The sequence below is a fragment of the Microcaecilia unicolor genome, chromosome 1, assembly GCF_901765095.1.
Source record: "Microcaecilia unicolor chromosome 1, aMicUni1.1, whole genome shotgun sequence".
NCBI classification, from domain to species: Eukaryota; Metazoa; Chordata; class Amphibia; order Gymnophiona; family Siphonopidae; genus Microcaecilia; species Microcaecilia unicolor.
Window position 1 is genome coordinate 150092170 of NC_044031.1, and position 27952 is coordinate 150120121.

The window sequence follows — 27952 nt, forward strand, 5'->3', positions numbered from 1 at the left end:
CAAATACAAAACACACATCTAGTTTTTCCTACATAGGCACACAACTGTGGAACGCATTACCAAAAGCCTTGAATACGACATACAATCACCTAAACTTTCGGAAATCACTAAAAAACAACCTGTTTAAAAAGGCATGTGATCCAATTTTAATACCTAATCTCTGCAACACAACCAAACTAAAGCACGTAATAGACATAACACAATTCTTCTGTTCTCCGATTCCCTAATGTGGCTGTGCCACATGAACTTGATCTTACCACAATATCACCCTGTATTTGTTCACACCGGAGCCTGCAAAGGCCTCTTCAGTACTATGTAAGCCACATTGAGCCCACAAATAGGTGGGAAAATGTGGGATACAAATGTAATAAATAAATAAATAAACTAGCCCACATTTAGAGGAAAAAGTCACCTTAACAAAATACAAAATAAGAAATCAAGTAAGAACAAATCCAACTATTCAAATCAGCGCAAATCTCTATATTATATACTCCTTAACTTGCAGATTTACTTTCACAACCTTTAAGAAATTTTCAAGTTGCAAGGAATCCAAAAATACATTCAGTACCCTTGAAATTAAGAAGACACTTATAGGGGTATTTCAAAAAGAAAGAAGTGCCTATTGCCAATACCCTAGACTTAAGGGCTAATAAAGCCTTTCGTCTGACTTGAGTGGTTCTAGCCACATCTGGAAATATATTGATCTTGGCTCCACAATAAATTTGGTCCTTCTTTTGGAAAAGTACCAACAGGGCAGAAATAGTTTTTATAGTATCTTGAAAATCCTCAAAAAAAGCCATAAGATTAACTTCTGCTGCGACTAACTGATCAACCCCTTGTTGAACATCAGAAGTCGCTTTTTAAATCAGGTAATAAATAACAATTAACTAAGGGCCCTGATTATAAAGGTGCACTAGAGGTGTGCTAGCGTTTTTAGTGTGCGAGACATTACTAACTGTGTAGATGCCCATAATATTCCTATGGACGTCTACACGGTTAGCATGCGCTAATTTTTAGCATGCACTAAAAACACTAGCACACCGTAGTAAACAAGGCCCTGTCTGAATTGCATCAGTTATTGGTAATCTGAGAATCTCCTTCAGGTACTTCCTCAGGAGAATCTCAAGTGACAACAGATAAATACAAGGAAAATTAAAAAAACAAAAACAAAAACGAAGGCTTCTATACCTATTGGCATTTTCCATCATTTCTAATTTTAACCAAACTGCAAATTAGAAATGATGGAACTCTTTCATAGAATAGCCCTCATTCTACTTAACAGTACTTGCAAAAAAAAAAAAAAAAAAAAGACCTTGGTGAAAGAATATTAAAAATAATTTATTTTTTGCTTTTTGTGATATATTTTCTTTAAAGTGTTTCACTATTTGAACATTCTTAAAATTAGTGAATGAAATGTTGGAGATAGAATATCATCAGAATATTTACCCGAGGCCCCATTTTGTATAGTACAATTAAGCAGTTATACTTCCATCACTCAGGAGCACTTTTACTAAACCATTGCAAAAAGTGGCTTGTGGCAGTGCGAGCGTGTCTTCTGGGCACGGAACAGGCCAGTTTTTGCCGCATCCTGGAAAAGAGCCTTTTTCAAGGGGCCAGAAAATGAATGTGTGGCAAAATAAAAACCAGCACGAATCCATTTTTGCCCTGAGATCTTAACGCCACCCACTGTCTTAGCACTAAGGTTTCACGCACTACCTGCACAGTAGGCATGCAGTGTTCATCCACTGCCATTGACCACCGGGTAAGCGCCACACGGTAGAAAATATTTTCTACCACGTGTTTTCGGCACGTGCCAAATTCAGAATTACTGCCCGGGGCACACGGTAACTGGGAAATAAAGCTGATCTGGCATATGGTGGATGCACATAGGCTCTTATGTGCCTTTATAAAAGGGCCCCTAGGAGATAAAACTGAGTGAAGAACTGTAGAAAGAAAGAGAAAGGGGGTGGGATTTGATATACCACCTTTCTGTGGTTAAAAATCACAGTGGTTTACATATTATATACAGGTATTTACTTTGGTACCTGGGGGAGTGGATAGTTAAGTGACTTGCCCAGATCACAAGGAGCAGCAATGGGAATTGAACCCTGTTCTCCTGGTTCTCAGGCCGCTGCACTAACCATTAAGCTACTCCTCTTTCTCTACAGATAGATGTAGAAAGAGGGGTGGGGTTAATTTCTACACTATCATCTCCTAATGACAAAAGTATAACTTCATCTTTGATTCACAGAAAACATCACGCTCACCCAAACCTAATGGGAGAATTTGGGCTGAAAACATTTTTTTTTCAAATACTCTGCAGACCATCTCTAAAAATTATACAAAATCCCTGAACCTGAGGACAATGGCACCACATATGTAGAAAATCATCTCTGAAGACACATTCATGCCAACAAAGGTCTAACATTTATGGATCCCATTTAGGAAGGGCTAGCGTGTGGGTAGCATGTGTAAAATCGGCACTACCGCTGGGGTAGCTCGTTTGCCCGGCAGTAATTCCCATTTTTGTGTGCACTGAATCCCACGATAGAAAATAATTTTCTATTTTCTACCGCGGGGAGCGTTCCCAGTGGTAACCGGCAGTGCGCCCATGTTGGCGTGTGCTGCATAGTTACTGCGTGGGTAGGGCATGAGCCCTTACCACTAGGTCAATGGGTGATGGTAAAGGCTCAGGCCATAAATTGGTGAGGACTAGTTTTAATATTAGCACAGACCTAATTCCTGGCCCATTAAAAAATAGCCTTTTTCCCAGCAGTGGTAAAAAATGGCCCAGAACGTACCTAAAAGACATGCCCACACTACTGCAGGCCACCTTTTACCGTGGCTTTGTAAAAGGACCCATAAGAGAGATATATGTGGAAGTGTGCATTATTTTGAGTTGTGTGCAATGTATGTATCAGCAGAGCAATAATAGATAGATACATATTTCCATGTCTGAAACCATTCCATATCTGTAAGAGACAGACCAGTGAGACCAGACCATCTTTGGGTGTAAGTAGGCAAACCCAAAAGGAGGGAGATAACTAACAAAAATAGAGTTTCAATATACATTTCTTATATTACATTACTTCTTCTTAATTTGTTATGTTAGCCACATTGAACCTGAGTTTTCTTAGGAAAATGCGGGGTAGAAATTTAATAAATAAATAAATACATACATATGAAATAAGCATAGCTCCATGGAAAGAGGAGTGTGTTTAAAAAATCCTTATCTTCCTTTGAACAAGCAAAAAATCTGAGCTGAAGATACAAAGTAAAAAGTAAACACAACTTGGACTTAAAAACTTCCACAGCTGAAAAGTTCAGCAGTAAAAAAAGGTCAAATGGTCAAAGAACCATCTTTCCTCAGAACTGGATTACACACTTCTGTTCCCATATATTGTACTAATGATAGAGATATGGAGATTTATGAGATATTAACAATAAATACAAACATGTATATCTCCAGTTACTACAAATTGTAGGAATAATGGGATGATCTCCATACTTTGAGAGAGGATAACTCAGGGGTAAAGTACATATTGGAGTAGGGTGTACAACTAACTGTTCTCATCTGGATTAGGGAAAAATCCATGATTAGAGAGACTTCAAGGAGCCAGTCTAATAATACCACTGCAAATTAGGGGCCCTGTTTACTAAGCCACACTAGTGTTTTAAGCACGTGCTAAAAATACTAGCGCACCTTAGTAAACAGGGACCTAGGTGTCCTCAAGACCCCTAAGTTGGGTACAGATCAAAACCTTATAACTAATCCTTGAATGTCTTTTTTCCCCAGATAAAAGAGGAGAAAAGTTTTCTCATAGCAATAAAAAAGGAGGTGGGTACACTAATTGGCAACTGGTTACAAAGAAACAATATCTAAGGGAAAGCAAACAACTTGATTTTGCCTAACCAAGATAGCTTAGCATCTTTCTAAGTAAAAAAAATATATATATATATCTTCAATTTAAAGGAGTTATTTTTGCATGAAATTTTATTGCTTTTTATTATAAAATAACATAAGTTATAATATAATGTTACATATGATAAAAACAAGTATAAAACAGTAATGTAACAAGGTATGAAAAAATACATTAACAAAGATGCCCAGACTCAGGTAAAACTATAATGGAACAAAACAAAAACGTCTAGGACTAAAACTAAGACGTTTTGAGCTAGACCTGCTTTTATAACGAATAAGGCACAAAAATAACCTAAATAACCACATGACCACTGGAGGGAATCAGGGATGGCCTCCCTTTAGTCCCCCAGTGGTCGCTAACCCCCTCCCATCCCCCCAAAATGTGATTAAAAACATTACTTGCCAGTCTCTATGCCACGCTCAGATGTTATACTCGGATCCATTAGAATAGCATGTAGGTCCCTGGAGTAGTCTAGTGGTGGTGCAGTGCACTGCAGATAGGTGGACCCAGGCTTCTACCTCCCCCTACCTGTTACACTTGTGGAGGAAACTGTGAGCCCTCCAAAGCTCACCAGAACCCACTGTACCCACATATAGGTGTCCCCTTCATCCATAAGGGCTATGATGGTGGTGTACAGTTGGGGGTGGGTGGGTTTGGGGGGTCAGCAGACAAGGTAAGGGAGCAATGGTGAGATGTGTACCTGGGAGCATTTTATGAAGTCCACTGCAGTGACCCCTAGGATGCTTTCCTGGGATGCCAGGGGGATCAGTGTAGTAAAAATGCTGGTTCCTCCTACATCCTAATGGCTTGAGTTTGCACGTTTTGCACTTGGACTTTTTTTTTTTTTTTTTTTCAAAAATGGACCAAAAATCAAAATGTTCAAATTACAAAACCTTATTCTAAACAGTATTTAAAAAAAAAAAAAAGATAGACATTTTTCTTTTTTTGAAAATGAACTTTTTTTGAAAATGAACTTCTTTACTATCCAGATGTCATATCAAAAATGCTCCTCCATGTGACAGTACATTAGAATATAATAATTTGAGGATAGATCGTAGCTGTAAGGCTGTGAATCTTGCATATGGTGGTCCATATTTCAGTCTAAAATGGATAAAAGTGTGGATATTCATATAGCATATGGAGTAAGGTTTAAATTTGGGAATTACAATGCCAATATGTGTTAGTATCGGATAGTCCAGTGATGTGTAACTTTCTTGGCATCCATAAAGCTGTATGATAGAAAAACACCATGAATTGCAAGAAATTGGCGGCAGGTAGAGGATGTACGAGAGTAAGCCATATCTTGTCGTGGTCAGGTTTAGGTACAGTATAACAAGCATCAGACTTCCAAGATGATCTTATTACAGAAGACAATTTGTAATGGCTTGCCAACATCAAACATATAAACGGCAAGTGACCGACTCACCTGCAAATGCGCAGTAGAGTCGGAATGTTGAGAGTGTAGAAGTCCAAGTCCTGCCTCCACCAGCAGTACAGCCCAATAGGGAGGAGGGCTTGGACATGGGCACGGAAATCGGAGGAGGAGGGAGCAGGGAGGAAAGGAGGGGGCAGAACTGAGGGAAACAGACGCTGGGGGAGGGCAGGGGAGAGAGCAGGGTTGGTGGACGGGGCGGGGGGGGGGGGGGAGGCCATAGCAAAACAAAAAACTAGCCCGTTGTTACGGGCTTAACAGCTAGTTAATTTATAAATAGTTGACGCTACATGTCCATCGGAGAGTAATAACCGAGCGGTCTTGTTTATAGAGGATTACACAGGTCCAGTAGCATATACAGACTTAGTAGCATGAATAGCATGTGTGAGTTGCAGGCATTTAAAACATTGTGTTGAAGGTAGGGAGTATTTATCTTGTAGCTGCTGGTAAGAAAGGAGTTTGGTACTATTGCTAACACAGGTCCTGGAGTGTCTATATACCTCTTACTGACCATAGTTTCCAAAAGCACTGGCTTTTGTTTATTTTAATCTTAGAATTATGCCACAGTGACACTTGCGTTGTATTAAAGGTAGGATGATCAAGCAAGTTATCTATTAAACAGGTTTGAATGCTGAAAAGAATTGGATTACCTTTTTGCAAACGTGTTAATGCTACAGAAATTAAGAAATGATTGGGAATTGGGTAGAGAATGCAGCGCTCTATTTGAAGTCATAATGGGGTATGGTTTGAATTTGTATGGAGCCATTGACAACCTTGTTGAGCTACAAATGATTTATAATATAATAGGAAGTCAGGAAAGAGTTCTCCAAATTTATCTTTAGGGGCTTTAAGTTTGAGAAGAGAGATTTTAAGAGGTTTCGAATTCCAAAGAAAGAAGACTAGCTGTTTTTCTATCTGTGTAAAAGCTTTGGGGAATAATATAGGTATAGTGCTTAATATGTAGTTGATTTAAGGGGAAAACCATCATTTTGAGAGTTTCTAGCCTGCCCCACCGTGACAAGTGACACAAGTGGGTGCCATGAGGATAATAATTATTTGAGGGAGTGAAGAATTTTGTCTCCATTGTGTTGGATAGTTTCAGGTAAAGTGTGGAAGAGTTATATACCTAGGTATTTAAGTTTGGTGGGGGTTCAAACTAAATTATATGGCCGAACCATATTTGATATGGCGTGAACATTTATAGGGAGGACTTCTGTTTTTGACTGGTTAATTTTATAGCCTGAGAAGGAGGAGAAAGTATTTATTAGGGATGAGTTGAGGGAGGAATGATGTCAGGTTGGAAATACAAAGCAAGATGGCATCTACTTATGCCATAAACTTGTAAGTATTAGAATTGTAAGACAATTCAGTTACTGCAGTTATTAGTGGTAATGGCTAAGATCAGGGGTTCTAACGCTATATTGAATAGATAGGGGAATAGGGGGCAAACCAGTCTAGTGCCCCTATGTAAGTGTATGAACTCCGAAAGATGATTGTTGGATAAGATTCGAGCTGTGACATTTGTATACAGAACTTTGACTTTTTCAACAAAATCTGTTTGAGCTCCAAACCAATTTCACAATGTTGAAGAGATATTACCATTCCACCCTGTGAAAGGCTTTCTTGGCATCAAGCAAGAGCGTGACGACAGTGTGGTCTCTGGTTTTGGCTATCTCTGAAAGATGGAAGAATAAACTGGAATTGTCTGTGATTAGCCTCCCAGGAATAAAACCAACTTGGTGGGGTGATATAATTCTATCTATAGTTTTCTTAATTCAGTTTATAAGGATTTTCACATAAGTTTTATAATCTGTATTGAGTAGGGAGGTAGGCCTATTTTGTACTGGTTGGATGTATCTGTTAGGATTTGGAAGTACTGCTATTATGGCATCTAAGAAACATCCTTTGGTGACTGTTCAGGCAATAGATAATTAAATAAGGTTTTAAAATGAGGTATCAACGTGGATTTTAAAAAGTTTATAAAATTCCAGTGGGACTCCATCTTGACCAGAATATTTGCCAGAAGGGAGCTCTTTTAAGGCTATTATAATCTCTTCCTCATCAGCTTGTTTGGATAGAATAATACTATATGATTCATTCCACCTAGACTGAGACAAAGGAGGAAGAAATTTTACGTTTGAAAGGATGCTTGATTCTACTGACATTCAAAGATAAATTTTTTAGACCACCCATAGTATAAAATAAAAAGAATAAAAGAACAAGAGATACATAGAGGCATATTTTCAAAGCACTTTGGGAGGCTAAGTTCCATATGTTTCTATGGAACTTTGGGAGGCTAAGTGCTTTGAAAATAAGCCTCATAGTAACATACATAGTAACATAGTAGGTGACGGCAGAAAAAGACCTGTACTCCTCCCACGACCAAATGGTTTGGATTTGGTCGTTTCTGAGATGGGTGTCCTCGCTTTCCATTATTGCTGAAAATCAGAAATTACCAAGTCCTGGGGACGACCATCTCTAAGGTCGACCTAAATTTGCTGATTTGGGCATCCCCGACCGTATTAATGAAAGGAAAGATGGACACCCATCTTGTTCCGATAATACAGGTTTCCCCGCCCCTTCGCGGAGCTGTCCTGCGAAGAAGGCCCTAGGAAAACTTGGGCGCCTCATTCGATTATGCCCCTCTATGTCTTCCTTCAAATCTGTAATAGCAAGGGAACTATCAGATATCTCTCTTAGCGTCGCCATCTTATTAGGAGTCAGCAGGTCTTGTTTAGGGCATTTACTGCCCACAGTGGGTGGAAATAAAGTGTCGATTTTTCCATTCTTGGCTCCCGCCATGTTCTCTCTTATAGATGGATAGTGCAAAGTCAGATATAGTGCCCAAAACACCAGATGTCAAGAGGTGAACCCTAAAACAGCATTGGAGCAGCTGACCTAGGTGACTGGAAATTCTTGGTCCTACATAGACATAGATCTTCTATTACTTTCAAGTTTAACATGATGAAAGGAAGGGACTTCAAGAAGGTCCTGACTGCTGGAACAAAACGTCCTAACTGGTTGATAAAGATGTAGACAAAATGCAAGTATGGAAGAAATCAACTGATGGAGACAAAACAGGCAATTTTAAACTCAGGAGGCAACCCCTCTTTCGCAGCCTTGACTTTCAAAAAATGTCTTGAAAGTCCAAGCAAGAGACCATTGTAATAATCAAAGCATGGGAAAATCAAGGTCTGTACCACATTCTGAAAATAGATGGAACAAAAAGATCTTACAAGACGCAATTTAGAAAACACCATGCTGATGAGTTTAGCTACCTGATGCTTCATGAATAAAGTATCAAGAACTGCATCAAGGTTACGCATTTTAGAAACAATCTCGATTTTTATATCATCAATGGCAAAGAAAGCAGGTATGTCTGAACTAAGATGACTAGATAATAGCAAAATGTGAATCTTCTGCATATTCATTTTTAGTTTGTTTCCCTTACGCCATTAATAATAAACATAGATGTAAATATTCCAACATCTTATTAAAGATTATTATTAAAACCAGGGGACACAAGATGAAGCTAGAATATGGTAGATTTAAAACAAATAGAATAAAGTTTTTCTTTACTCAGCGTGTAGTTAGACTCTGGAACTCGTTGCCGGAGAAATGTAGTGACAGCAGCTGGCCTTACGGAATTTAAAGGGGGTTTGGACAGATTCCTGAGGGAAAAGTCCATTGAACATTTTTTTTTTTTTTTTTGGGGGGGGGGGGGGGGGGGGGGGGGGTGCCGGGTTCTTGCAGCCCAGATTGGCCACTGTCGGAGACAGGATGCTGGGCTTGATGGACCCTTGGTCTTTTCCCAGTATGACGGTGCTTATGTACTTATGCACTTATATCCTCAGCAAGAATTGAATATTGTCTATGTAAATTCTAAAAGAAACATCTAAGCTTCTTAACAGTCACAATGGGAGCAAAAAAAATGTTAAACACCACTGCCGAGAGTATGGATCCTTGAGGAACTCCAGTGTTACAAGCAAAAAAATTCAGATCTGCCTTGATTTACTATCACACTAAATTTTTGATCGGACAAAAATGATGAAAACCATTGCAGTGCAGTTCCTGCAATCCCGATCAACTGCAGCCACTTCACCCGGATAGAATGACTTACAGTGTTGAATGCAGCTGAAATGTCTAGAGTCACCAGAAAAAAATCAATCATGGTCAAACCCATCTCTAATCATATCAACAAATGATAACAACAAAGACTTATGCAATTTACAGAAACCCCAGAAAATCATTAATCTTTAGAAAGTCTACTAATTTATCATAAACCACTTTATCTAGGACTTTTGCCAGAAATGGCAATAAAGAAACTGGTCTATAGTTCTCTACTTGGTCAGACTATAATGACTGATTCTTCAGAAGAGGTCTAAAAATAGCTTTCTTCAAACAATCGGGTGCAATACCATATGGCAAGGACTTGTTCACTATATCAGCAAAACTTTCACCAAAATTATCAAGCATACAAAAAGAATTACTCACATTGGTGAATATGTGAGAAATTTGCTCTGCGGAAACAGGTTGAAATTTACATAATAAGGACTCAGTAGGTAGAATAGAGGCTACTTCCAATGGTAAAGAATTGTGATCAAATTGCAAACAATATTGGCCATTTTCTGTGAAAAACCTACAGCAAAATCATAGCAACTTAAAGATGATATTAAGAGTGCATGAGGACAACTCAATATAATTCCTTTGATTGATTAGTACGCTTAATCTGTTAGCAACATGCCTAACTGAAGCAGAGACATGCATAACTTACAGCATTCCGTAAGTCACACGTATATATGGGAACACTGCCTATGTTCTGCCCCCGCTCCACCCCTGTCTACGCTCTCTTGCAAATACATGCTATGTGCAAAATAGTACTTAGGTGCTGTGCCAGCATACACACACATATTCTAAACATTTACATGCATGTAAATGTGAGATTATTGGGTTACAGAATTTTCCCTTAAGTGTGCAATTGTATGTTATGGTGCTGATAGTAATTTTAACATAAAAAATTATATTTTAGTGATTTTTACCTCCTCCCCATCTCAAGCATCTTGCCAAATCATTGCCAGTCCCAAGAGGAAGAACAGCAACTGCAGGATGTTGTGGCAGATTTGCTTTGTCTATGGATAAAGAAGAAAAAAAAGATATATTTTTAAATAACAAGAATAAAGAATCATCACTAAAATTTATCTCAACAGTCAACATTTTATGATATATTACACTTATATAGCTCCTTCTTTCCATGTAATTCCAAACCAAAGTGATTTACAACAAACAAATAATACAATCAGATATATAATAATTATGAAATACATCAGGAAAGTACAATGAATCAATAAAAGAGATTACCTACATTAATAATTTAGAAAGAACTCATACCAGCTCTGCTGTCACTAGGGAAGGAAAAAGCTACTAAACCATATCTCAAAAATGCAACACAGCAAAAACACTGAATAACAAAAATAATCCACCTAATCTTGCCCTCATATTACTTCAGACCTACTCAATACCCTTAAATAACTACAAAATCTCCTTGAGGCCCCCCTCCCCTAAACATAAAATATGAGTATAAAAGTAGTTATAATTGGACCGCAGGTGTTCCCCGGGGAGGCTAAAAATATCTCCCCCCCCCCCCCCCACCCTCAACTGCCAGGCATGCCAACAGATACTCGTGTATTCCTGATGTACTTATAAGTATTTTACAGAAGTCTCCATATTCTTCAGATCCTTTTATAAAATAATCATAGAATTATGAATGTCCCAACTTGGACATCTCAATTCCTATCTGGATGCACTGTGCAAAATTGGATTTCAGATGTTTTAATAATAGTTTTGTATTATGTATCACAATAAAATAATAATTCTGAAGTCGGGACCTATTTGGTTTCAAAAGCTTGTAGACATGATAATGTTTGTATTAATCTTATGCTGGTCCAATATTACAGCCAGGAAATAATTCCAGTTATCCAGGACTAATGCAGCTACTAGAACACCTCATTAAGGGGCCCTTTTAAAATTCTGCGGTAAAGCTACTGCGGAACTGGTGCACGCCAATCCAGCAGTACCGCCAGCCAGTTGTGGTAGAGCTACCACGGCATTGGTGCTACCACCAGCCCACCGCAGAAGCTGGCAGTAGTGCTGCCTCCGCAAAATGTCATTTCCGGCACGACTAGAAAAATGTTTTATTTTTATCGCTGGGTTAGCGCAGATAAGGGCTCCCCCAGGAAATGGCCATGCAGCAAGTTTGTACTTATCACACAATCATTTCCTTTTTTTTTTTTTAAACGTTGTAGTAAAAGGGGCCTCGGCATAAGGCAAATCAACACACCAACACCACCACAGGACCCCTTTTACCGCAGCTTGGTAAAAGTGCTCCTAAGAATGCTATTATTAAATCTAATTCAAAATTAACATTGTTGCAGTGTATTTAAATGTGTTTTTCACTTATGGATAGCCTTTAGTGACTGCTGTATCAAAAGCAGTTAATGGATCACCTCCGCTGTTTTCTTTGGACCTTTTTGTGACTTTGTAGAGGTTTTACGCTTTTCTTTTTTGCCTTGTCAAAAGCATCTAATTACTGGTGCTAGTAACGCATCTGCTTTATTAATCATGGAAAAGCAATCCCAAACCCACCCAATGACTAAAAGGCCTGCTATCACTATGTCTCATGAACCTCTCCAAAGAAATGGAGAACCAGGTGTCAAAATCTGCCCCTTCCTAGGAAGTAGGAAGCTGGAGCTCCAGAGTCCTACATTCCATCATCTACCCTCATCTACTTTATCCGATGATGGCCAAAGTCTGTAGGGAACAAGAGAGATATCCAGGTGATCCTGCCCCTCTTACTCCAAGGCATGAGATAGCACTGGCTGACAAATTCAGTCACCTGCTCAGAGCTGGGGAAGAAGGGCACCATCAGGGTTTGAAGCCCTATCACTTGCTCAAGGGTAGATCAGAGCTGAGACATCAAAAAGCAGGTTAGACTGCTGAAGCTTTCTCAGATAGTAAACTGCACTTCTCAGAATGTAGATAATGTTTTGTGTCACTAGTAGGTTTGCTGGAAATCTCATGGCTTAACATAAGGGTCCTTTCACTAAGCTGCGGTAAGCTCTAGCACACACTTACCATATCTCAAACAACTAACTATTACCTGAATTGGTTATTACTCTATTTACCATTAACTTTCTCTTTGCTTCATGTACAATTTCTCATTCATAATAGATTTTCTAAATCTTAAACATCCGTAGCTATCCCAGTATGTTTATGATACTGTATTGTAAAATTGGGTTCTTACAACAAATTATTTTCTTATGCATTATTCTTTGTAAGCCACATTGAACTCGAACAGGTAGAGACAGAGAACTCTGAGTTGTGCCTCATAAGCTCCTGTGCTTAGCAACCAAGCCAGTATCTGATAACAAAGCAGTGAAAGAGAGTGACTTCCAGAGAAAAACCTCTAGCCTCTAGATAGAAAAAGAACTATGAAATAAAGAGTAAAACTCATGCCTTAAAAATAACGGAACCAGAATAATACAAACACCAGAATCCAGAAAAACTGAAACCATCACAGAAGGGCAGGAATCCTCCACTCTCAACCAGTGGCCCTATGCAGGGTGGTGGAGATAATAGGTTCCCATCTGAAGAGGCTGGCATCGGAGGTACGAACACACCAACTTGGAGTCTGGAAGGGCAACCCCACCTGAGTGTGCGCAGGAAGAAGCCACCAAGTCAGACTCTGGCTTGATGTGTCCACAGCACCAGCTGGACATAAGCCCCCAAGACCGGAGACTACAGACTCAACAGGGACAACTGTAGGGGCAACATGTGGAACTTCGCCCAAGGCAGAACATCCAAAGTTGCCACCATAGAACCGAGAACCTCAGCATAATCCCCACGCCCATGGGCAGGGAAGAGAGAGAAGCCTGAGAATTTGCTGTTTTAGCTTGAGCTGTCAATGCTGAAAGGCAGGGAAAACCTTCCCTGCTTGGGTATTGAAGCACACTCACAGAAACTCCAGGGTCTGAGTGGGGGGTGAGATGACACTTGCTGTAACTCACTACCCAACCCAGTGTAGAAAGAAAAGACAGGACTGTCTGTGTACTGCGAAGGCTCTCTTGATAAGGCGGTACCCGAATTAGCCAATCATCCAGGTAAGGATGTACCTGGATCCCCTGCTGGTGAAGAAAGGCTGCCACCACCACCATAACTTTTGAAAATGTACGAGGTGCAGTGGTAAGGCCAAAAGGTATGGCCTTGTATTGAAAATGATCTCCCAGGATCGCAAACTAGAAACATTTCATGTGAGAAAGCCAAATTGGGGTATGAAAATAAGCCTCCTTGAGGTCCGGTGAGGTGAGATACTTGGCTGGCTGAACTGAGGCTATGACAGAACGAAGAGTCTCCATGCAGAAATGCAACACTCTGAGAAATCTGTTCATCCCTCTGAGATCCAGAACCAGGCGAAAAGAGTCTTCTTTCTTTGGGACGACAAAATAGATGGAATATCGACCCGTGCCCCTCTCTGCCGGAGGAACAGGTTTGAATGGCCCCTAGTTGCCTTAAAGGAGGCTAATAGTTAGCACTGCCAGCTCTTTGCAGAGCTGCCACAAGAGGACAGCATAAAAAGATCTGCGAGTAGCTTTGAAAATTCTAGCTTGTAGCCATGGAAAATGATATAGAGGGCACATTGGTCTGCAGTAATGGTGGTCCACTCCTTGTGAAAGCAGGAAAGATGCCCACCTATGTCTACATGCAAGGAGTGAACCTTGACCTCATCATTGCAAGAGTTGCAAAGAGGGAAAGGTTCTTGAGGTAGCTGAAAAGGGCTTCTTGCCTCCTTGAGTCTGGGGAAAGTGAGGTTTTTAAGCAGAACTACTAGCTTTTCCTGGTCTATACTTCTGCATTTTCAAAAATGAGACTTAGCCTCCCAGAGAGGTAACTGCTGGACTTTGCAATCTCCCAGGTCTTTAACAATCGTTTCCAAATCTGCACAAAAGAGAGTAGTTTCCCCCGAAATGGCATTTTCGCCAGATGATATTTGGATGCCACATCAGTGGCCCAATGCCTCAACCATAGCCAGCATCATGTCGAAACGTCCCAGGCCATACCCTTAGCTGATGCTCGGAGAATATCATAAAGAATGTCTGAAAAAACAGAACAACCTCATTTTCTAGGGTAAGGAGAAATTCTGGAGACGATTCCAACATAGACAATTGTTGAATCCACGATAAAGCAGCCCTGACTACAAAAGAAGAAGAAATTGTTGCCTGAGAATTTAACGCAGCTAGTTGAAAAGCAAGCTTCAAGGAAGCCCCAAGCTTGCAGTCATGCATATCCTTGAATGCAGTGCCGCCTTCAACAAGGATAGTGGTACATTTAGTAACCAACATAATAAAGGCATCCACCTTAGGCAGAGTAAACTGCTCTAACTCAGACAGCAGAAGGGGATATAATTTGTACATAATGCAAGCCAGCCAGAGGTTAGTATCAGGGGTCTCCCACTGAGCTGCAATAAGCTCCTGCATAGCCTCATGAACATGGAAAGATACAGGTCATCTCTTCACACCTGAGAAACGGAGGGGGAAGAAATGTTTATGTTTAAATCTTCCGAAATGTTTAAAGCCTCCATAGATTTTGTGATCAACAGAAGTAACTCTGCTCTCAAAAACAGCTTAGGTACAGTAGTATCATCACCCCTGTCTGCCTCTGAAATGTCCATGTCAGGGCAATCAAGAGAACTAGTACAGTCAAAACACAAACATAAACCTCCTCTGAGTCCCAAGGAGGAATATTCTCCAAATCCTGCAAAACGGAATGTTTTCGTTTCTTAGGAAGCTGCTCCTCAAAAGCAATGTGAGGGGAACAAGCTGAGGCCGCATGAGTTCACTTTAATAAAAAGGCCTGAAGTAATAAAAGAACAAATTCAGGCGAAAACAGCAGGGTACAGCAGAGACTTCTACCCTTGCAAAACCAACATCCCAGGATACAGTAGCGGGCGAGGAACCTGCTGACATAATAGCCGCCAAAGACTTGCGGAGTGCAGGAGCTGTTGGTGCTGTGCCCGCCAAAACTGTCATTGGAGTGGGGCTGGACTGAACTCACAGAGACAGAGTACTGACGGCCAAATTAGACAAAAGCGGCATGTCCACAGAAGTAAAGCAAAGCATGCAGGAACTGGTAGCAGAGTTACCCCTGCAGTGTGCAGAAAACTTAATAGGCTCAGAGATAGAGAATAAATACACTCACAGAAAACAGCCAGTCTCGTGACCTCAAAGGCACTGAAGCCCCACAAGCTTCCCACAGCATAAGCACTCTCAAAAAGAACCACAGAGGCTGCTTTTTTTTAGATACAGGCAGGAGTAAAAGAGAAAGGAAGACTGAGAAAAAGAGGTAGAAAGTGGCAACTGGGGGGAGCAGGTTTATACCTGAGGTACAGGATATTCTCAACCCCAACCTCAACTGAACCTGCAAGCAGGACAGGAAGCCTTACAAAAGTTACCGCAATGCACAGGAGCTGCTATCTCGCATGCTGGAAATAAAGAATACTGGCTTGGTTGATAAGCATAGGAGCTTAAGAGGAACAACTCATTAGAGTTCTGTACCTCCACCTGCTGGCAGATGGTCACAATCCATTTGTCTAGATTCTAGAATAATCCTTGGGATATAATGGAACCTGTAAATATGCAAACATCTTACATAGTTCTTTTCTGTTTTATATTGTTTTTAATGTTTGATTGTAAACCACCTTATTATACTGTGTAGGAAAGGTGGTATATCGAAATGTTTAATAAACCTACATACTTTACGTATAGACATATGTATAAGTAGAGTCTGATTAGGACTCATAGGTGTGTAACTTATAGTATCCCATATGCATGTATATCCCAAAAAACTACTCAAATTCCCATTGAAAAATATGCATATTTTCTTAGATATATATGGGATCAGCTAAATACATATACAGTGGTGGAAATAAGTATTTGATCCCTTGCTGATTTTGTAAGTTTGCCCACTGACAAAGACATGAGCAGCCCATAATTGAAGGGTAGGTTATTGGTAACAGTGAGAGATAGCACATCACAAATTAAATCCGGAAAATCACATTGTGGAAAGTATATGAATTTATTTGCATTCTGCAGAGGGAAATAAGTATTTAATCCCTCTGGCAAACAAGACCTAATACTTGGTGGCAAACCCTTGTTGGCAAGCACAGCGGTCAGACGTCTTCTGTAGTTGATGATGAGGTTTGCACACATGTCAGGAGGAATTTTGGTCCACTCCTCTTTGCAGATCATCTCTAAATCATTAAGAGTTCTGGGCTGTCGCTTGGCAACTCGCAGCTTCAGCCCCTCCATAAGTTTTCAATGGGATTAAGGTCTGGTGACTGGCTAGGCCACTCCATGACCCTAATGTGCTTCTTCCTGAGCCACTCCTTTGTTGCCTTGGCTGTATGTTTGGGTCATTGTCGTGCTGGAAGACCCAGCCACGACCCATTTTTAAGGCCCTGGCGGAGGGAAGGAGGTTGTCACTCAGAATTGTACGGTACATGGCCCCATCCATTCTCCCATTGATGCGGTGAAGTAGTCCTGTGCCCTTAGCAGAGAAACACCCCCCAAAACATAACATTTCCACCTCCATGCTTGACAGTGGGGACGGTGTTCTTTGGGTCATAGGCAGCATTTCTCTTCCTCCAAACACGGCGAGTGAGTTCATGCCAAAGAGCTCAATTTTTGTCTCATCTGACCACAGCACCTTCTCCCAATCACTCTCGGCATCATCCAGGTGTTCACTGGCAAACTTCAGACGGGCCGTCACATGTGCCTTCCGGAGCAGGGGGACCTTGCGGGCACTGCAGGATTGCAATCCGTTATGTCGTAATGTGTTACCAATGGTTTTCGTGGTGACAGTGGTCCCAGCTGCCTTGAGATCATTGACAAGTTCCCCCCTTGTAGTTGTAGGCTGATTTCTAACCTTCCTCATGATCAAGGATACCCCACGAGGTGAGATTTTGCGTGGAGCCCCAGATCTTTGTCGATTGACAGTCATTTTGTACTTCTTCCATTTCTTACTATGGCACCAACAGTTGTCTCCTTCTCGCCCAGCGTCTTACTGATTGTTTTGTAGCCCATTCCAGCCTTGTGCAGGTGTATGATCTTGTCCCTGACATCCTTAGACAGCTCCTTGCTCTTGGCCATTTTGTAGAGGTTAGAGTCTGACTGATTCACTGAGTCTGTGGACAGGTGTCTTTCATACAGGTGACCATTGCCGACAGCTGTCTGTCATGCAGGTAACGAGTGATTTGGAGCATCTACCTGGTCTGTAGGGGCCAGATCTCTTACTGGTTGGTGGGGGATCAAATACTTATTTCCCTCTGCAGAATGCAAATAAATTCATATACTTTCCACAATGTGATTTTCCGGATTTAATTTGTGATGTGCTATCTCTCACTGTTACCAATAACCTACCCTTCAATTATGGGCTGCTCATGTCTTTGTCAGTGGGCAAACTTACAAAATCAGCAAGGGATCAAATACTTATTTCCACCACTGTACCCCCCAATTCTATAAAAGTTGCCACAAATTGTGCACGTAAATTTGGGCGAGCCACAATTTGCCAAAGCAATTTAATTGAATGAGCCAATTAGGGTGAATTGGCTTTTTAATAAGCAATTGCTGGTGCTAATGGGAATTAATTAAGATGTATGCATGTAAATTTAGGCACATAATCTGTGCCTAAATTCCACATTGTCCTGAAAAAGGGGGCACAGAAATTGGATGGTCATAGGTAGTTCGAGGCAGATCATGGGAATGGTTTTGGATTATGTGCTCAATTAAGAATACGGGGGGGTTCTGCATGTAAATTTAGGCAGGGGCATTTGCAACACATTTTCATTGGTGCAAATGGATGCGCCTAAATTTATGCACAACCCCAGGAACCTAAGTGCTATTCTATAAACCACGTCTAACTAGGCTTGGCTTATAGAATAGTGCTTAAGTGGGGGTTTTTTCAGCACCAATTTTTTTCCGCACGATTTATAGAATTCACCCCATAATGCACGTATATCCATCTTTAGGCACAACACGTCTCTATGGCTAGCATAAGCACTTGCGCCTAACTGCATAGTTGCATATATGCCCAGTTAAGCCAATATTCTATAAAGCAAAGTATGCACCTATTTCCCGTATAAAATAGGCCCCTATATACACACACTGCTATAAAATTGCCCTTCACAAGGGACACAGCATATGCTAATGTGTGTTAGTCCACAGTAATACCGTAGCACCTTTTGGTAAATTTAGCTCTGCAGTAATTTTTTTTTTTTTAATGTGATCATTCTAAGAAAAGGTGACTGAAGTCACCAGAAAAAAAAGTTAGGTCCTAATGAGTTCTGTTTGAGCAAACAATTTGTAATACAACAGTCCAAATCCCATCCCTGTAATAATAAAGTTACAGAAATTCAAACATGTAACTTTTGCAGACTGCTTATGGACCGTGACATGAAAAATAAGCCATTCTGAACATTTTGAATCTTCTATTTTAGTCACCTTTTCCCAGAGACAGTCACAAATATCTTGTCATGAAATTAGAAAATGGGAGTTAATAAAGCCCTTTTGAGTGAACAGTATTACCTATACAGTCCAAAATCCAACCCACAGTTCCATCTCCTCCACATGCAAGAACTCTGAAGTCTGGAACCATCTCGGAAAAATTCAGCCTGGAAAAAAAGACAATTTACATTTAACTTTAAAATTGCAACTTTAATGTTTTGGAAGTTATTTTTGTTTAGGAGGTTAAAATTGAGTAAATTATTTTGTAAGTTAAACAGATAAGGTAAGCATTAGCCATTTTAACCATTTCTCTTAAGGTACTTGCCCATCAAGGATTAAACAAAACTTAAAGAAAAAAAATGATACTTTCAGAAAAGTGTTGGTCAATGTTCAGCCCATAGTAATCAGTGTATTTTTTTTAAATGCTGACTGCCATGGGCTGATTTAGACTTTGATGTGCAGTTCTCGGCCATATTCTGCTACTGGCACCGAATATCCAGGTCTAGGGTGACCACCTGAAGTTATACAGGCACCACTGAATTTCAACAGTGGAACTCAGGACAGTTACATAGTTAAGTTAGGACAATCTTTTTTCTGACCTAAGTTAATCAGGTAGCCCCATTCCCTTCCTCCCCCTCATCTTGATTCAAACATCTTGCCCTCTTGCTTCCCTTACGGGCTGTTATCCAGCATCTCCCCCTCCTTCCCCTCCAAACATTCCTCCATATGGCTTCCCTTCCTGCCTCCTGTTGTCCAACATCTCCCCTCCCCTCCTTTCCCTTCCCCAAACACCTTTCTCTCTGGATTCCATTCCTGCCTCCTGTTGTCCAGCATTTCTTCCTCAAGCAACCCCCCTTTTTGTTTCCCTTCCTGACTCCTGTTGTCTAGCTCCTCTCCATCCCTCCTTCCCCTCCAACCCCTCATTCAAATATCCTTCCTTCTCACTTCCCTTCCTGCCTCCTGTTGTCCAGCATTCCACCCTCCTTCTCCTCTAACCCTCTTCCCCAACATATTTCGTTCTGGTTTCCCTTCCTACCTCCTGCTGTCCAGCATTTCTTGAAAGAAAAATCCATAAGCCATTATTAAGATGGGATTTGGGAAATCCATTGCTTATTCCTAGGATAAGCAGCATAAAATCTGTTTTACTGTTCTGGGATCTTGCCAGGTACTTGTGACCTGGATTGGCCACTGTTGGAAATAGCATACTGGGCTAGATGGACCTTCGGTCTGTCCTAGTATGCAACTTATGCACCTCTCCCCACCAACCCCACTCCCATCCAAACATCTCTCCCTTCCTGTCTCTTTTGGTCCACCATCTCTTCCTCCCTCTCCTCTGACCCTGAGGCCAACATGTCTCCCTTTTTCTCCCTCTACCTCCCCCCCCCCCCCCCCCCCCCCCACCATTCTAACTTCTCGTCTTCCATTCCTCCCCATGCATCCAAGATCCAGCATCTTTCCTTTTTGCATCCCCCCCGGACCAGAACATTTCATCTTCCTCCTCACCTGCAATCAGTCCAGCATCTTTTTATGCACATTACCACCCCCACCCCCATCCACAGGTAGTCCAACATCTTCCCCCTCCTTTCTTTCTTTGCAGAGGTTGCCAGACTGCAGCAGTGATTCACATTTGCTGCCTGCCACCAGCCTCTGAATCTTCTCTCTACCACATCCTGCCCCTGAGGAAACAGGACTAGAGAGAAGACTCGGAACCCAGCAGCAAGCAACAAATTTGAATCGCTGCTGCAGCCTGGCAACTTCTGCAGAGCAAACGGAGGTAAACCGTGGGAGGGTTTTGGGAGAGGGAGGCAAAGATGTTGGGCAGCCTATGGGGGAGGGGGCTTTCTGATGCCACTCTCTCTGAAGTGCCGCATGAGGTCTCTGCCTCAGTTGGCCTCATTATAGGGCTGCCCCTGCCTATTGCCCAAAACGGGGGAGGTGGAACAAGTAGTACCTCTGTCTTCACATCAGCTCATACTCCAGTTACTTTGGAGAATAATGAAATCATGAATAGTTTAGCAGCATACCCCAAAATCCAATAGCCAATTACATTACTAATGGATTTCAATATAGCTTTAAGATATCACACATAGGATATTAGTTTTATCCTCAGTCTCAAACACAACCTGTCCTGTATTTAGCTAATATTATTAGACACAACCTAGCCATAGAGTTGCTACTGGGATGCATTTAAACCACTGGGCTCTATCGTGTTCAAATGGTATATCCATTGTGTCTCGCGTTGTAACATATATCTGCACTGGGGCTGTTCATGTGATGTATACCAGCTGATAGTGACGTCAGCAGGGTGAGGGTGGAGCTTATGTTTAAAAGAAAGCCGACGCCATTTTCTGAGTTCCCAGTTTACATCTGCTGTCCTGAAAGTTAAACCATATACATATTCCCTTGACAAAGCTGAGGTATGCGAAACTGGCTCCTGTTGGGATCATGAGTATTACTACCTACTATACCTTGGATGAACAATATACTTTTAAATTTTTATAATGCGATTATATAGTGTTTAAATGTGCTCAGAACATACCCATTCCAACCATTATATCCCCAAAGGGAGTATGTGGTGATGTCACAGATGGAACCATCATTGCACATTTAGTGTTCCACTTCCTTACATGTATGTACATACATCTAGGCTGATTCTGAACTCTTATGCATATAGCATAGATTAAAACCAAAGAACCTTCTGTATATAGCATATATTCAATATATTAAAGAACATAATCACACTGTCTAATTCAAAATATACATAAGTCTCCTCACTACTGAACTAATGAGCTCAAACAAATGTAACCTTCAAAATCCTACCCTTCCTCTCCAAGATACTTGAACATGCCGTTCACAGTCCGTTCGCCTCGATTTTCTCTCCTCTCATGCCATCCTCGATCCGCTTCAATCCGGCTTTTCGCCCCCTACACTCGACAGAAACGGCACTATCCAAAGTCTGCAATGACCTGTCCTTGCCAAATCCAAAGGCCACTACTCCATCCTCATCCTCCTCGACCTATCCGCCGCTTTTGGACACTGTCAATCACAACTTACTTCTTGCCACTCTGTCCTCATTTGGGTTCCAGGGCTCTGTCCTCTCCTGGTTCTCCTCTTATCTCTCCCACCGTACCTTCAGAGTACATTCTCATGGTTCTTCCTCACCCCCACTCCCGCTCTCTGTGGGAGTTCCCCAGGGATCTGTCTTCGGACCCCTTCTCTTTTCAATCTACACCTCTTCCCTGGGCTCCCTGATCTCATCTCATGGTTTCCAATATCATCTCTATGCTGACGGTACACCCAGCTTTTATCTCTCCACACCAGACATCAACTGCGGAAAACCCAGGCCAAAGTATCGGCCTGCCTATCCGACATTGCTGCCTGATATCAACCGCCACCTGAAACTGAACATGGCCAAGACCGAGCTTATCGTCTTCCCACCCAAACCACTTCTCCTCTCCCTCCACTCTCTATCTCAGTTGATAACACCCTCATCCTCCCCGTCTCATCTGCCCGCAACTCGGAGTCATCTTCGGACTCAGATAGCAAAGACCTGTCGCTTCTCCTCTATAACATAGCAAAATTCGCCCTTCCTCTCTGAGCACACCACCCGAACTCTCATCCACTCTCTCATTACCTCTCGCCTTGACTACTGCAACCTACTCCTCACTGGCCTTCCACTTAGCCATCTATCCCCCCTTCAGTCCGTTCAAAACTCTGCTGCACGTCTTATCTTCCGCCTGGACCGATATACTCATATCACCCCTCTCCTCAAGTCACTTCACTGGCTTCCGATCAGGTACCGCATACAATTCAAGCTTCTCCTACTAACCTACAAATGCACTCGATCTGCAGCCCCTCCTTACCTCTCTACCCTCATCTCCCCTTACGTTCCTACCCGTAACCTCCGCTCTCAAGACAAATCCCTCCTTTCAGTACCCTTCTCCACCACCGCCAACTCCAGGCTCCGCCCTTTCTGCCTTGCCTCACCCCATGCTTGGAATAAACTCCCTGAGCCGATAAGCCAGGCCCCCTCCCTGCCCATCTTCAAATCCTTGCTCAAAGCCCACCTCTTCAATGTCGCCTTCGGCACCTAACCACTACACCCCTATTCAGGAAATCTAGACTGTCCCAACTTGACATTTCGTCCTTTAGATTGTAAGCTCCTTTGAGCAGGGACTGTCCTTCTTTGTCAACTGTACAGCGCTGTGTAACCCCTACTAGCGCTCTCTAGAAATGTTAAGTAGTAAGTAGTAAATCTATATGCTATAGCTACCTAGCGTGTTTCAAAGGAGGTACAGGCACCTTACTAACATTGCATATATTAACCCACATACAATTCTTAAGATTCTCCAAAACAAATCATACCCAAATAAACCAGATCTGTTTTACCACTTCCCTTGGAGGATATATCGTGCTCGCGGTTAGTGCTGTTAAAACCAAATCAGTCCATTCAACAAAATATTCTAGCCAGCTCCACTTCCCTTTAACTCTGGCCGATGGTTTCACGCATCTTCTTCAGAAAAGGGAAAAATACCAAACTTTTAGCTGTTTTCGGACACCTAAAACCCCGAAAGGGATCATAAGTATACCTGGGACCTAATCAGATAAGTGACACAGATGCGTTTTTTCAATTTGTTCTATGTATATACAGCTGATGGCAGTGGATATATGGCAAAGGACTGAAAGAGAGTTGCCTGATACTGTGAAGACTGTAGCGGTATATAAATTGAAGACATGGAATGTTTCCTGCAATTGAATAAGACTTAAATATAAGTGCTTAGATAAATCACCTGTAGAGATAAATCAACATAGAAAAGAAAAAAAAGAAAAAAGAGATTAATTGCATATAAAAGATAAAAGACTTTTTGGATTGAAGGTATAGCACTGAACACTTTTTATTGTAATTTTGCACTACGGGAGGCTGGGGCAGTCGATGATATAAATGGTCATGTAATGCAGGCTCACCAGTTTGGGTGGTAAAAACTGCCTGAATGACTGTATGAGACGACCCCTTTATTAACTGTCAGCACTTAATGTGATAGATTCCACTATTTGTGGAGTTGTGTATCATTTACGATAGAGGTGGAATACTGCATTGATTTTTTGACAGTATTTCTAGGATAAGCAGCATAAAATGTATTGTACGTTTTGGGATCTTGCCAGGTACTTTGTAACCTGATTGGCCACTGTTGGAAACAGGATGCTGGACTTGATGGACCTTTGGTTTGTCCCAGTATGGCGATATTTATGTACTTATGTAAAGTCCATCAGTGGGATCTATTAACATACCGATTTACTGATCCAACAAACTTATTTCTAATCCTGTATGGACTCCTCATAAGTACATAAGTACATAAGTAATGCCATACTGGGAAAAGACCAAGGGTCCATCGAGCCCAGCATCCTGTCCACGACAGCGGCCAATCCAGGCCAAGGGCACCTGGCAAGCTTTCCCAAACGTACAAAACATTCTATACATGTTATTCCTGGAATTTTGGATTTTTCCAAGTCCGTTTAGTAGCGGTTATGGACTTGTCCTTTAGAGAAACCGTCCAACCCCTTTTTCAACTCTGCTAAGCTAACCGCCTTCCCCACTTTCTCCGGCAACGGAATTCCAGAGTTTAATTGCACGTTGGGTGAAGAAAAATTTTCTCCAATTTGTTTTAAATTTTACTACACTGTAGTTTCATCGCATGCCCCTAGTCCTAGTATTTTGGAAAGCTGTGAACAGAAGCTTCACATCCACCTGTTCCACTCCACTCATTATTTTATATACCTCTATCATGTCTCCCCTCAGCCGTCTCTTCTCCAAGCTGTATAGCCCTAGCCTCCTTAGTCTTTCTTCATAGGGAAGTCGTCCCATCCCCGCTATCATTTTAGTCGCCCTTCGCTGCACCTTTTTCCAATTCTACTATATCTTTCTTGAGATGCCGGCGACCAGAATTGAACACAATACTCAAGGTGCGGTCGCACCATGGAGCGATACAACGGCATTATAACATCCTCACACCTGTTTTCCATACCTTTCCTAATAATACCCAACATTCTATTCGCTTTCTTAGCCGCAGCAGCACACTGAGCAGAAGGTTTCAGTGTGTTATCGACGACGACACCCAGATCCCTTTCTTGGTCCGTAACTCCTAACGTGGAACCTTGCATGACGTAGCTATAATTCGGGTTCTTTTTTCCCACATGCATCACCTTGCACTTGCTGACATTAAACATCATCTACCTAATTTCACTTGTACTCCCTGTTAATGAATTAATTCTACCAATGCACCTTATTTTAATACTTTAATATAGAAATACAAATATCAATATAAAACATAAAACATATATAGATTCACAGTGCTCCCAGCATTGCTGGAAATTCTTTCCCAATACCGATCATACATATATCTTCTTACCACAGCTATAGAATATATCTAAGTTATACCAAGCTGATACTATGTTTTCCAAAAATCATACACCGTTATATATTGCAAAGTCAATAACCCGCAGGTGTAGAGATGTACCCTTGATGGTTATTTATAGTTCATCTGGTAGTCACTATGCTACCTTCATCAAAAAACTCCTGTGTCAACCGGGCTTCAACTGTTCATAACTCTCCTTGACAACAAGGTACATTAATTGTTTTGTTCGGAAACAAATAGGAGAGGAACACCTTTAACAATAATCTTCCATGTTTTAAGATCGTTGGCGATAAAGAAATCCAGCTACTGCGAGCTCCTGCAGCTCATCCTCATTCCAGCATGTTCTCTCATTCGGTTCTCAATGCGAGACCGCATTTCGCTCATAGCTTCTTCAGGAGAACCGCAATCACCACCCTAAACAAACACATATACATCCTCTATAACATAACACCAATATACTTTTCCTACAACCCTTTTAAAAGAAATTTTATAGACAATTCATGCTTAATCCATCAGTAATAATATCAATTTACTTAGCAACTTACCCAGCGGGCTAATTTCCAAGTCTAAGCTGACAGGAAATGACGACACTCATCTCTCTATTGGTGCCGAAATGCCTGATATATACTACCAGACCACACCTCCCAATTTCGTAAGAGCCTCAGGTCCATTCCACCTCGAGGTTTAACCCTAGGGGTGTCACCGTTCTCCATTGAAAAATGAAGCGCTGTTCAATATTAAATAGAATCTCACTCACATTACCACCTTGATCCAACAAAGGGACCTGTAGCAATGCCATACATTTAATATCTTCTATTGTATGTTTATGTTCCACCCAGTGAGTAACCAAGGGGGCATCATCCCTCAAGTTCCTAACATTACTAATATGTTCAGCTAATCTATTCTTTAATTTCCTCCGAGTATGACCAATGTAATATTTATTGCACGGACATATTATGCAGTAAACAACACCTTCACTATTACAATTCGTAACAGATCCTGCAGTGGCTGTTAGATTCTATCTGTTAATGCTGTGGTGCAAGGCTTTTAAAACTAAGTGGAAAAGACTATGGAGATTAGCCGTTTTCTGTTAGCTGTTGAAATTTGCTTTTTAAGTTTGCCTAACACTAACCTACAATTCCTCCTTTAAACCCCAATCTTTAAGTTCCCAAAGCACAAGCAAAGTAGCGTTCACTTACCAGAGAAATGTCCTCTTCTCTCAGAACTTCTCAGAAAGAAAGTTCAGTGGGACCTTCCCTCTTTATATATTTTTGAATCTAAGGGGCCTCTTTTGAGCAACCTATGCAAGTATTCTACTTCCCCCACACCTTAATTATCACTTAATTGAGGTCACTGGATGAGCTAACTCTCCAGCAGCCAAGGTAAAGAAAAATAACTGCCGTTTAGAACAAAGGAGTTCCTACCTTTAGAAAAGGTTTCAGTTTAAAACTAGGTCACTGGATGAGCTAACTCTCCAGCAGCCAAGGAAAAGAAAAATAACTGCCGTTTAGAACAAAGGAGTTCCTACCTCTAGGAAAAGGTTTCAGTTTAAAACTAGGTCACTGGATGAGCTAACTCTCCAGCAGCCAGCAGCCAAGGAAAAGAAAAATAACTGCTGTTTAGAACAAAGGAGTTTCTACCTCTAGAAAAGTTTCAGTTAAAACTATGTGGAAATGCCTATTTCTAGAGAAAAGATCAGTTTAAAACTGTGGGGAAGGGGTTTATACACTAGGCAACTAGTTAATGGTGCTTGCTTTTCTCTCTCTCTTTCTCTTTTTATTCCTCTAAACTAGGCCCTGCTTGCTTTTCCCCCTCTCTCTCTCTTTTTATTCGCCCTTAATACTAAATTAGATCCTGCAGTGGCTGTTAGATTCTATCTGTTAATGCTGTAGTGCAAGGCTTTTAAAACTAAGTGGAAAAGACTATGGAGATTAGCTGTTTTCTGTTAGCTGTTGAAATTTGCTGGTCTGATCATTATATTATTTTTAACCCTCCACTGGAAAGACGACACAATTAATCAAGAATAAAAGCTCAGGTCTCCTCCTTCACATCAAGAGGTAAAACAGATCCCGCTACCATTTCTCAGTCATCAAACTTCATACATGCCTGGAATACTATATGCTTGTTTCAAAATACAGCACTAATACAGACAGTGTCTGGACATCTGTTTTGTCTCCCATTGCTATCGCCGTTGGATCCCTGGAGTATTCTACAGTGGAACAATGTGTATGCTCTGCTGAGGGTTGCTTAGCGCAAGGTGGCAATCGTTTATAAGTACCACATTGCGGCCTCGTGCCAGCCATTTTAAGATAAAGGCACAGCTTTAAGTATGTTACTATATTGACGCTGATGTATAGAAACTGATATTACCCTGATCCAGACCTTTAAATTTCTGCTGTTCTCTCCAAGGTAATAACAATAATAACCTGCTCCCCTCCTGCTAAATGGCATGAATTTCGAGCTAGTATCCTAGTCAAGGAATTGTTAACGAAGATCTTGCTTTATTTACTTATTTGTTTTTGCTTCCTCAATTCTAAGGCAAATTTCACTGAATAAGCTGTATAGATTAACTTTTAGCCGTGTCACTAGTTCTAGCCCTCATCAGGGGTGTTAATTGGTATTATATAACAC

At 41.2% G+C, this 27952-nt stretch overlaps 1 protein-coding gene across 1 annotated transcript in view; it reads right to left on the reverse strand.

The window, feature by feature from the left end:
• The window catches only part of DGKB (diacylglycerol kinase beta), an 876561-nt gene that overhangs the window by 489929 nt on the left and 358680 nt on the right, over positions 1 to 27952 (reverse strand). Inside the window, exons 16-17 of the mRNA XM_030201293.1 lie at positions 18990 to 19075; positions 10395 to 10484 (exon numbers count right to left, since the gene is read on the reverse strand). Of these exons, the coding sequence (XP_030057153.1) occupies positions 10395 to 10484; positions 18990 to 19075 (176 nt within the window). The remainder of the gene's footprint in view (positions 1 to 10394; positions 10485 to 18989; positions 19076 to 27952) is intronic.